Below are 12,002 nucleotides of genomic sequence, written 5' to 3'. Positions count from 1 at the left end.
GAAACACTGGTAGTGATTAGATCCTGAAAAGATATGTCATGCTAAGAAACTGGGACTTTTCCTTGTGAATCAATATTTCCCACAGTCATGACCATGGAACCCTTTGAAATTACGTGAAGAAATACCAACAGTAGTACAGGTTTAAATTTTTGATTCTTTACCTTTCTTAAAATATAAGAGGTATAAGAAATTGGAATCATTTTTTTTAAACCCCAAGATATCATCAGTGAAGTAAATCATCTTTTATTTTCATCTTATATTTGGTTATCAAGAGGCATGCAAAACCCTCCAATTTTAATGAGAACAGTGTTTTTGTGTCTTTTTGTCACATATCCGCTTAATATTAGGTGTAATGTTGCTAAGTCGGATCCGCATGTGAGGTGCAGCATCAAGTCTTTTCCTGTATTTCGTTTTTGTTGCAGCATAATATGAAAATCCTGTCTCACACAGGTGCATTGTAGCAAAAGGAAGAAGTACACGAACTGCACGCCTTGCAACACTTGGGTACTCTTGAATTAGGCTACTCCAAAAATCATTTAGTGAAAGTTCACTGAAATTTTGTTTCACTTGAGAATCAGATGTTAAATCAATCAGGCTCTCATAGTCCCGTGCTACTAATGAGGCTGGTTTAACAGTTACTGTAAATGGATTTCTAACCCAAGCATTATTGTCATTTGTTACAGGAAAATATTTTAACAGAGTAGAGCGCAAACCCCTTAGGTGCTGCACTATGGCACTGCAAATATCTTTATCAACTGTAGAATTAATTTCAGTCAAAAAGTCACTGAGTGTAGGAAAACAATCAAAGTTTTCTTCTTCGACAGATGAGGCCCAAAATTCCAATTTTCTTAACAATGATGACATTTTATCAAATACTGTGAACACTGTCACATTTTTTCCTTGCATTGACAGATTAACCTCATTTAATTTAGTAAAAATATCTGCAAGATATGCAAGTCTTAGCAGCCAAGATGAATTTGTTAAACAATCAGACAGTCGAAAAGCAGAATCCATGAAAACCAACAGTTCACGACGAAGCTCAAAAAGTCTTACAAGAACTTTACCTCGGGAAAGCCACCTCACCTCTGTATTTAGAAGAAGTGCTGTGTGCTGGGCACCCATTTCTTCACACAAAATTTTTAGTAGTCTGGATTGATGTGGTCGAGCTTTAATATAATTGATGATTTGTACGGCCTGATCTAGCACATTTTTCAGAGATGCAGGCATTGTTTTAACTGCTAGTGCATGTCTATATAACAGGCAGTGACTACTGGAGCTTTCGGGAGCCACATATTTTATCAAGGTGACAGCCTCAGCAATTTTCCCGTCCATTGCCCTGGAAGCATCACTACAAACATCAACACATTTTTCCCATTCAATTTCATGTTTCTGCATAAAACTGTTAATGCAGTTGAAAATTTCTTCACCAGTGGCATTACTTTGCAAAGACTCACATAAGAGTAGGTCTTCCTCAATAGACTTATTAAACCTGTAACGAACAAACACAAGCAGCACAGCAAGTCCTGAAACATCAGCTGATTCATCTAGTTGCAGTGAAAACCCATCACAAATTTTCAGTCTACAAACAAGCTCTTCTTCAATGTCAGCAGCTAGATCCTTAATTCGACGTGCAACAGTACTGTTTGATAGTTGTACTGCATCTATTTTTTTACTATACTGTTCGTCAAACATCCGCATCACCACATCTTTTGCACAAGGCTTGATAAGCAATTCTCCAATAGTATGAGCCTCTCCACTCAGAGCTATATGGTAACTTACATTGTATGATGCTTCTGTAGCACTTTCATTATCTGTATTGACAATTTTAGGTGCTGGCGGTTTATTATTTTCAGGTGAATCAAGATGTTGCTTGAAAAAGCTTATGTCTTTGTCTTTGTATGCAGCATGTTTAGTTTCCAAATGTCTTCGAAGCTTACTAGGGGCCAAAGAGCTATTTGATAAAATTTTCTTACATAATACACACTGGGCATGAGGTGCATCTCTATTTCCAAAGTAAGTAAATCCAAAAGATAAATAACTTTCATCATATTTTCTTCTTTTTGGTTTCTTACTAAATGTTGTTATTTTGTTGGAATTGGACATAAATTTGACCCTGGAAAGCTCACCTTCTGAATTTTTAGAAACTGCAGGCTGCAACTGCTCATCTTCACTCTGTAATATTCCAACCTTTTGATCATTTGATTCAGACACAATTTGATAACAAAAAGATTCTACTTCTTGTTTAAGACTTCCTTGTTTCAGCAACAGATCCATAGGCAATGAATTTGTGGTACAAAACATGGTTAATTTAGAATAAACATTGAGTATCACAAATGTGTTGAAATTATAAGACAGGATACATAGAAGATGAGCAACCATCAAAGAGATGATATATAGCAACACATCAGTTAATCTGTAAGTGCTGCCTATGCATCAACGCGCAGATGGAACATCACACGTTCGTGTATCAGGTGATCTCTCATTCGACTTCCTGGTGCTCTCAGGTATGGCACACCTTTTCTTAAAGGTAGATTATCACATAAAAATAAAAGCTATAGAAATGAGTTTAGTAGTCTTAAACTTACATTTTAAAATAAATTCTAAAAGAAGAAACTATTGTTAGCATTGATCTTTTTCTCACAACGCTTATTAACTTAAGATAACATTAATCTTCTATAAAACACAGTTTGGGAACCATTGGACTAGGAAATAATGAGTTGATAAATGCATTTTTAAGGAAGGGACCTTGAGGTCCCATGGCAGGGTTGGCAAATTTCTCCTGTAAAGTGCCATACGATAAATGTTTTTTACCTGATGGGCCGTATGGTCTCTGTTGCAACTACTCAGCTTTGTAGTTGTAGCATGGCAGCAGCCATAGACAAAACGTTAAAGAATGGGCAAGTTGTGTTCCAATAAATCTCTATTTATAAAAACAGACAGCGTGGGGCCATTATTTATCATCCCCTTTCATGATATACAGTATCTTGGAATCTCTTCTAGCTTTCTGATGCCTACTGCCATTAGATACATTCATTGTTGACACCGTCATACATCTTAAGGCTCCTTTCAGGGCTAGTAATTATTCTGATAAGCTATGTCAAAAACACAAACAGTTCAAAGTTTTGCAAGACACAGAATTCTGTTTTATCTAAACACTGTGTGTTAACATTGAAAAATAAACTGTAAACCAAAAGTTAGCTACTCTTTCTCTGGACTTAAATTACATAAATATTTATATTATCCAAAATAAGACTCATTCAAAATAATGCATATATTTTACTGATTACTCTACATCCCATTATTCTTTAGGTGAAGGCTTAATGAAGACCTAAAGAAAACTCTCATTTAAATAGGTTTATTCCTCATATAATAGTTTTTTAAAAGCATAATTAAATGGAAGGGTAATGCAAACTTTAGGACCTCTGAGGAATACCAGCCTTATAAGTTAAGGCATTCAAATTTAGTGTCTACCTAAATATAGCTAGTTTGATTTAAAGTTTGAGTTAAACTTCATGATTTGGCTCAGAGTAAGCTTTGGATTCTCATATTAGATCCTGAATCAAAATGGTTTTCTCAGTAACAGCTAGAGGGTAAGATACCTGAAATGAGGAGCACTCCCTTCTGCAATCACTCTCTCCACCTTGGCAGCTTGAAACGCAGACGCTTCAAAAAAAATAAAATTAAGGGATAGGGTGGAAGGGGAGTAACCAAAAGCCTAGAATGAGAAAAAATAAAATTAGACACTACAAAAGGAGAACGAACTATACACCTCTAAGATGACCATTCTTTACAATTTATTTTAGAGCCAGGCAGTGCAAATGATTCTTCACTGCCATGCAGATCTTAGACTGAAATAGAAGATGCCTAACATAGTAAAAATGTTAATATTTTCGTCCTGTTTAATACCCTGGTAATTTCATTATTTTGAAATGCTCCCCCATCCACTGACTTCAAAGAAAAACATTAAAAACTCTCAGAAACGAAACCTAACTTTTTAAAGTACAGTCACACCTAGTGTCTCTAAAACTAAGCACTGAAAGTAATCTAAAATGGAATTATACATGGAAGGGTTACATGAACTATGCCTTTTTGTTACAACCACTCTTGTCTCAATAACCAAGCTCCTTAACTTACTAATGTTTATTGAGTGATCACTGTTTACTATGTGCCAGTAACTGCTAAATCCTTCCTAGATTAGGTCACTTAATCCTCAAAACAAACCTGAGAGTCAGGGACTATTATTAATAACCCCCCTTTAGGGATGAACAAATAGATACAGAGAGGCTAAGTCACCTGCTAAGTTAATACATCTGTGAAGAACTGAGGACAGAACTCAGAAAGTTCGACTGCAGAGCCCACGTGCCTAGTCACTGCTTGTGTGTCCCCGAACACTCTTAATCTCTCAAGCACTAAAAAAATCTGTTACCAGGAGTTGGATGGTGCAGAGAGAAATGAATTACAATGGGTTACAACTGCCAGAAAGTCGAGGGTCTCAAACTGGCAGCAGGAGAAAGCCCTACATCTTCATTACTGGGAGCAAAGAGTAGACTGTCCTTTCACAGTCCTGAATGCGCTTTAGTTGCCGAGAAAGAACTTCATGGAGCCGCTGGGTGACCTCAAAATTTAGCATCCCTCTCCCCTGCTATCAGAGAAGGACACGACAGAGTGAAAACGCTTTGTTCGGAGGGCCTCAGTTCCACCTTTTTAGAGGTGCTTCGCCGAATCTCTCGAGGACAAAGAGACTGGACTCCCTAGAGTAAAGTTTCTATTCGACTCCCTGAAAAGGGGCGGGGGGAACCCTCCTCTTTTGTCTCTTCGGCTAAGGTGACAGGTAGCACCCTCCATTCAACCGCCCACCCTCAGGCGGTTCCTGCTCTGAACAATACCCGTGGGGCAGGAGGGCTGGGTAGGAGTGCAGTCCATTCATAAGCCGAGGCAGGAGGTGGGTACGGACACCCCGTCCAGCACCTAAGTGCTTTTTTCAACGGTCACCTCGATGGGCAGCCCGGCCACCTATCCCTCGGCTGCCCCTTGTCACAGGAGCGCGTTGCCCACCACAGCTGGGGGGCTGGCTTCCTGTGGGCGTCCACCCTCGCCTACGGAACTGCTCTCGCGTCCCCGGGCGGTCGCCTCAGCTAACAACCACAGGAAAACGTCTCAGCACCCGCCGCTATCTTTCTCCTTCATCTCCATCAGTGATGGAGAGAAGGGTCTCGGGTGCGGCTGGGCTGCGGAGCAGCGCCGCGGTCCCCAGCAGAGCCCGCGGCCGCCATTTTACGAAGCTCACGGCAGCGGCCATTTCAGAGCGCACCACTCAGCCGCCGCGGCGGCTCTGGTCCTCACCTTCACCGAGGCCTGAACGGGGTCAAGAGCCAGTCGTCGCTGACTGGAGGGGAGAGGGGGGAAGGGAGGAAGGGGAGAAATGAAAAACAAAACAGAGGGAAGAAGGATTCGGGGGGCCGGGCGATGCTCTCAGGTCAGGGATATCGCCTATGCCACCTCCATAGAGATCCAATTCGCGGCGGGCGCCGTAGCTCGTCTGAAGATAAATTTAGCACTCTGGGGCACCCGAACTTACTGTCTCCTTGAGCGACTCCGCCGCTGCCCAATCAGCGCCGGAGTTTCTCCCCGCCACCAATCCGCGCTGAGCAGTGGGGTGGGACCAAAGGAAAGGACCAAGCTCGGTTGAGGCGTTGCCCAGCTGCCGTCGCCGCTGGCAGTCTGGAATCGTGAGCTCAAGGAGGCTGAGTTGAATGGCAGACGTGAAGCGATTGTTTTTAAATTTCCCTGGGCCAGAGCAGCCCCGGCGTTTGTTTACAGTGTAGAGTCCTGGGTGCTGCGAGATAGCATTTGTGATCCTGTAGGGCTGGACTGGCTTTGAGAAATCTGCGTATCCACAAGCACTGGGGCTCTGCCCCGGCGGCAGATTTGAGTGGATTCGCAGAGTCTCGGCTGCTGGTGCTTTCACGCCCTCTTTGTTTCCCGAGCCGCACCCCAGGCCCAGGTTGCGCAACCACCTCCTCTTTTCCTTGTTTTCTCACTGGAATCGGGGCAGAAAACTCCCTCTCCCTTCCCCGCCCCTCCCCGACGCTGGCGTGTCGGGGGCCCCTACCGGGCAGAGCTCGGAGCTGAGCCTGATCTTGCCGGGGCGCTGCTCTCGGGTGACCTCACATGGGGTCGGGGAGCCGCGTGTTACAGCGGCGTCTCCGCAGTGTCAACGGGAAAGAGGCCGCTTCCTGTGTCTTTGCACCCCTCACCGGTGACTCCCTCCTCGGAGGAACGTCCAGCGCTCTGGAACACTCAGTGTGCTAGCTGTAGCATCGGGTGTTTTAAGCCCATTTCTTCTACGCCCATCCCCTCTTTTAAAAAACAACACAGCAAAAGGCTTCGGGCTGTGTATTCCGTTATTCCATATTGTGTGAGATCCGTCGTGGCGACCTGCAGTCTGTTTTTCCAAACTGGCATCCTAAAATATGTACGCTTCTTGGAGGGAATTTGTTAAAATACGCGTAGCATTAAACAGTGGGTCCTATTGTTTGCAATATTTTAGATTTTCGAGGCCCCGTAGAAATAGCCAAATGAAAGTTGGATCTTGTTTTCTGGCGCTGCACCAATGACAGAAAATTCCCAACTTGTGGTCAAAAGCAAGGGCAGCTTTTGTTTTTCTTAAATATGCTCTTCTTTGATATGCGAATAAATTTCTTAGGCGTTGAAAGAAGTCTAACCTTTTATTTAACAGAATTTTCAGGAGGACTGAAAAAGATGATTTCCTAGGACTGATCATAGATGTTAACATTTGGTCCCAAATGCTTTAAAGTCATTTCAGCATCTTCAGAACTTTGCCCTATAGTAGGCTATCCATATGTTTTTATTATCATTTTAAAATGATTCCTCTTGGGGCTTCCCTGGTGGCGCAGTGGTTGAAAGTCCGCCTGCCGATGCAGAGGATACGGGTTCCTGCCCCGGTCCGGGAGGATCCCACATGCCGCGGAGCGGCTGGGCCCATGAGCCATGGCCGCTGGGCCTGCGCGTCCAGAGCCTGTGCTCCGCGACGGGAGAGGCCACAACAGTGAGAGGCCCGCGTACCGCAAAAAAAAAAAAAAAAAAAAAAAAAAGATTCCTCTTAAATCAGCCTCATTTGAGCTTTAACCACCAAGGTGGAAATCATTTTGGGGAAGGGGCGCAATTTTACTTGAAGAGCGAAGAATTTCATTTTGTAATTGCAGGAGTTGTCTAGCTTCTTAATAATATTGGAATAATATCCCACATTTTCATATGTTTTATATTTCAGAAAAGCCTTTTACATATATGCTCCCGATCTAATCTTCACGGATCTGGTTTACATGTTCATGAATTGGGAAAATCCAAAACATTCAGCTGATAACAAATTCAACTGAAGTCAAGTCTAGGATTTAACCTAGGTCCAAAAATCCCAAGTCTGATAATTAAGGGGCTTGAAACATAAGAACTTTTTCTGTAATTGATTAGTTGCTACGTTATTATAGGATGTTGATTGCTGAGACAGATAAGAAAACGTATAGACAATGTAGAACTCAGACCAATAATGATAATGGCTAGCATTTATTGAATATGCAGTATTGGTAGAAGCTGTGCTATCTACACACTTTTTAAAGTACTAGCTCATTTACTCTCTACAACCCTGTCAGATGACTATGCCTATTTTACAGATAAGGAAATTGAGCACAGATTGGTAAATAAATTGCCCAAGTTCCCACAGTTAATTGTTGGCAGAGCCAAGATTAAGTGCAGTGAGGTTGTAGGAACTACAGGCCATGTGTGTCTGGGCGGGGTGTGCTTGTGCATATTTATATAAGGCAGAAAACGATTTCAAGTAAGATTACAGTAATATATTGGGTAAGCAGGTAGAGCTTCACCATGAAAAGGGAACTCGGTTAGTTACTTGGGGCTCAAGTAACTAACTGAGTTACTTCCCATAAAATCATCACGGGAAGTAGTAACAGGAATTTTGATTGATATCCCACATTTGCAGCCTTAGTTGCTGTGAGAGGTCTGAAATGGCAATTCTGTTCACGTTGGTTGTGTGAGTTAATTTGCACTGCAGTTAGGTTTGCCAGAAGCAGATGATGAGACAGGGAGCTCTGGAGTCAGTATCGTAGGTTGGAGTGTCCCACTCCACCCTTTATACTCCCCTCTCCCTCAGATAGTATATGGCAGCCATGGGAAGGGCAGGACTGTAACTGAGGCAGACCCTGAATGCGCTGACAGCTGTAGGCCATCTGCTGATCACACTACTGGCCCCTGAGCAGGGCAGCAAGTCCTTTCTTGAAGAAGGATCTGAGTGGCACATCTCCATGCCTGCCACAATGTGTCACCTTTAATATAAAAAAGGTGGTAAATTAATACAATTTTCATTATTTCTGTGAAAGTTAATAATTTCTGTGGTGTTGTGTGCTTTGTGAACTTTTAAGATCTATGGGGGAGGGTGGGAGTTTAGCGGGTCGGGGGAGGAGGAATTGGATGAGGGCAATCAGAAGGTACAAACTTGCAGTTATAAGATAAATAGTACTAAGGATGCAATGTACAACATGATGGATATAATTGACACTGCTGTGTGTTATATATGAAAGTTGTTAAGAGAGTAAACCCTAAGAGTTCTCATCACAAGATACTCTTTTTACTATTTCTTTGTTTTGTACCTATATGAGATGATGAATGTTCACTAAACTTGTGATAATCACTTCATGATGTATGTAAATCAAATCATAATGTTGTACACTTTAAACTTATACAGTGCAGTATGTCAATTATATCTCAATAAAACTGGGAGAAAAAAATATGAAATATTTAAGAGAATTTTGTGACCACCGGTATAAGATTGATTTATCGCTATTAGATTTACAAGAGTTATGTAAGTGATTATAAAATTTCACTGCCAAGATGTTAGATATATTACATTTGTAATTGTAGTTTAAGATATCTAAGAAAATTTAATTAATGGAGTATGCAAGTGATGTTAAATATCCAAGAAGTATATAGTCTGTTATGCTTATGAATTAATTAAATCATAGAGAATAAGTGAAAGTGATTGTCCATATTTTTATGCAAAGATTATGAGATTTATAAATTGAATAACAAGATTTATAAATTGAGCTTTTTAGAGGCTTAAGAAATAAAAGTTTACAATTTTAATGTCTTTGCCTATTAATAAACAAATTAGTCATGTCAATTATCAGTTTTTATTGTAGCTAGTATTCACTCCCAGGACTTTCACTATTCCCTCTATGTTCAATGATTCTCAAAAATATAACATGAGCCCTGACTTCCCACTTGAACTTCAGTTCTAGATTTTCAAGTCTGTAGACTTTCTATTTGAATATATACCAACAGCTCAGATGCAGCATGTTCAGAACTGTACTAAATCTCTCCTAACACTTTTACTTTCTCAACGACTTCATTTTTGTTAAAGATTTTATCATTATTTTAATATCGCAAACTAGCAAGCTTTTGGAGTCAATAGTCACTCTTCACTCATCTTCATATTCCGTATGTGCAGGCATCAAATTGTTATTTTCTTCTAATGTTTCTTAGGTTCATTCACATCCCTCCATCACTATCGCATGTTCTCTAGACCAGGCTCAAGAAATGTTCCTTCTGGGCTTCCCTGGTGGCGCAGTGGTTGAGAGTCCGCCTGCCGATGCAGGGGACACGGGTTCGTGCCCCGGTCTGGGAAGATCCCACATGCCACGGAGCAGCTGGGCCCGTGAGCCATGGCTGTTGAGCCTGTGCGTCTGGAGCCTGTGCTCTGCAGCGGGAGAGGCCACAACAGTGAGAGGCCCATGTAACGCAAAAAAAAAAAAAAAAAAAAGAAATGTTCCTTCTAAATTATTGCCACAGTCTTCCTAGCTCCCATTGTTTTTCCATTTAATTGGTTTAGCATACCAATCTTCCATATTTTAGAATCTTGGAGTGACTCACTAGTTCTTCTATGTCATGGCATAGAATCATAAAACTTTAGAGCTGAAGAAAATCTGTAGAAAATAATATAGTCTTCACTCAGTATCTGTGGGGGTTTGGTTCCAGGACCCCTGCCCCTTGGATACCAAAAATCTGTGGATGTGCAAGTACTTTTTATAAAATGGCATAGTATTTGCATATAATCCGTTCACATCCTCCTGTACGCTTTAAATCATCTCTAGATTACTTATCACACCTAATACAATGTAAATGCAAGTAAGTAGTAATAAATTCAATGTAAATGTTATGTAAATAGTTGCTGATGCTTGGCAAATTCAAGTTTTGCTTTTTGGAACTTTCTGGAATTTTTTTTTCTGAATATTTTTTATCCAAAATTGGTTGAATCCAGGGCTTCCCTGGTGGCGCAGTGGTTGGGAGTCCGCCTGCCGATACAGGGGACGTGGGTTCGTGCCCCGGTCCGGGAGGATCCCACGTGCCGCGGAGCGGCTGGGCCCGGGAGCCGTGGCCGCTGGGCCTGCGCGTCTGGAGCCTGTGCTCCGCAACGGGAGGGGCCGTGACGGTGAGAGGCCCGCGTACCGCAAAAACAAAAACAAAAAACAAAATTGGTTGAATCCTCGGATGTGGAAACTAGATACATAGAGCCAACTGTACAATGTAATCCCCTTTTTCCTCCATCCTACAGAAGAGAAGAATGAATCCCAGAGTTATTGCATGACTTTGATGTCACATTGATAACTGGTGACAACGCTGAAATAGATCTCAAGGTGTAGGAGGCATGTCTTAGGATTTTGTTTTTTAATTTCCCATTTTACTGGACATTTAACTGTTCATTTGGCATATATGCAGTAAATTTTTTTTTTTTTTTTTTTTTTGTGGTACGCGGGCCTCTCACTGTTGTGGCCTCTTCCGTTGTGGAGCACAGGCTCCGGTCGCGCAGGCTCAGCGGCCATGGCTCACGGGCCCAGCCGCTCGGCGGCATGTGGGATCTTCCCAGACCGGGGCATGAACCCGTGTCCCCTGCATTGGCAGGCGGACTCTCAACTACTGCGCCACCAGGGAAGCCCTGCAGTAAATTTTTAAATAAATTTATTTATTTCATTTTTGGCTGCATTGGGTCTTCATTGCTGCGCACGGGCTTTCTCTAGTTATGGTGAGCAGGGGCTACTCTTCGTTGTGGTGGGCGGGCTTCTCATTTTGGTGGCTTGTTGCGGAGCACGGGCCCTAGGCACGCGGGCTTCAGTAGTTGTGGCACGTGGGCTCAGTAGTTGTGGCTCACAGGTTCTAGAGCACAGGCTCAGTAGTTGTGGCACATGGGCTTATTTGCTCTGCAGTATGTGGGATCTTCCTGGACCACGGCTTGAACCCGTGTCCCCTGCATTGGCAGGCAGATTCTTAGACACTGCGCCACCAGGGAAGCCCTGTAAATATTTTTTGATATGTAAATTACGCAATCTTTGACTGGTAATAAGTCCTCTTTCTGTTGCAAATGATAGAAATACAATCCATAAGCAAAAAAGTTAATTTCTTGACTCACATTACTAAAAAGCCCATCAGTATAGTTATGGATGGGTTCAATGACTCAAATGATGTCAGGGCTATGTTTGACACTCTCTTTCATGATAGGCCCTCTCTACGTGGCAGTATAATGGCTTCTGGCATTCCCAAACTCATGGCGGAAGAGAGCATCTTCCCCAGTAGCACTGGGGAAGTGTTCCCAGAAAGGTCTTTCATTAAGTTTGGGTTATGCCTGTGAACTAAACACACTGTGCAGGGAAGGAGTACTCAGTGTGGTCAACCTGGGACATATATGTCCTTTAGTTTGGGAAATATGAGTTTACTCTGATTCACCACCAGAATCTCATGGAATGGGTAAGGGACCACCCCTAAAAGGAAGGGATTTCTGGAAAAGTGGAATATACCTACCAAATTTACTCTCCTTGCCCCTTATATCTGATCAGCTACCACAAAATCCTCCAGTACTATATCTCTTTGTCCAACTTTTCTCAATTCCACTACCATTGGTTTAGTCCAGGATCCTATTAGTA

The 12,002-nt window shown here is 42.2% G+C and overlaps 1 protein-coding gene across 3 annotated transcripts; it reads right to left on the bottom strand.

Moving 5' to 3' along the window:
• Positions 1-223: 223 nt before the first annotated feature.
• Positions 224-5,709, bottom strand: ZBED5 (zinc finger BED-type containing 5). Of its 3 annotated transcripts, none has more exons than XM_081239980.1 (3): positions 5,344-5,709; positions 3,600-3,715; positions 224-2,552 (listed from the first exon to the last, which is right to left on the bottom strand). In XM_081239980.1, the coding sequence occupies exon 3, from the start codon at positions 2,377-2,379 to the stop codon at positions 295-297; it is 2,085 nt and encodes a 694-aa protein (XP_081096106.1). In that variant the 5' UTR covers positions 2,380-2,552; positions 3,600-3,715; positions 5,344-5,709; the 3' UTR covers positions 224-294. The 3 variants fall into 3 exon arrangements, with proteins under 3 accessions (XP_081096106.1, XP_081096105.1, XP_081096107.1); XM_081239979.1 differs by having other exon boundaries at positions 224-2,520; XM_081239981.1 differs by having other exon boundaries at positions 224-2,515.
• Positions 5,710-12,002: the final 6,293 nt, after the last annotated feature.

Source organism: Mesoplodon bidens (assembly GCF_964165515.1).
Source record: "Mesoplodon bidens genome assembly, chromosome: 7".
Lineage (NCBI taxonomy): Eukaryota > Metazoa > Chordata > Mammalia > Artiodactyla > Ziphiidae > Mesoplodon > Mesoplodon bidens.
Note: the sequence above shows the minus strand (reverse complement) of the source record. Positions and strands in the feature narration are given on the sequence as shown.

Coding starts and splice junctions, on each gene's coding strand:
- ZBED5 (XM_081239980.1), bottom strand. CDS start 2,379: ATGGTTGCTCATCTTCTATGTATCCTGTCTTATAATTTCAACACATTT.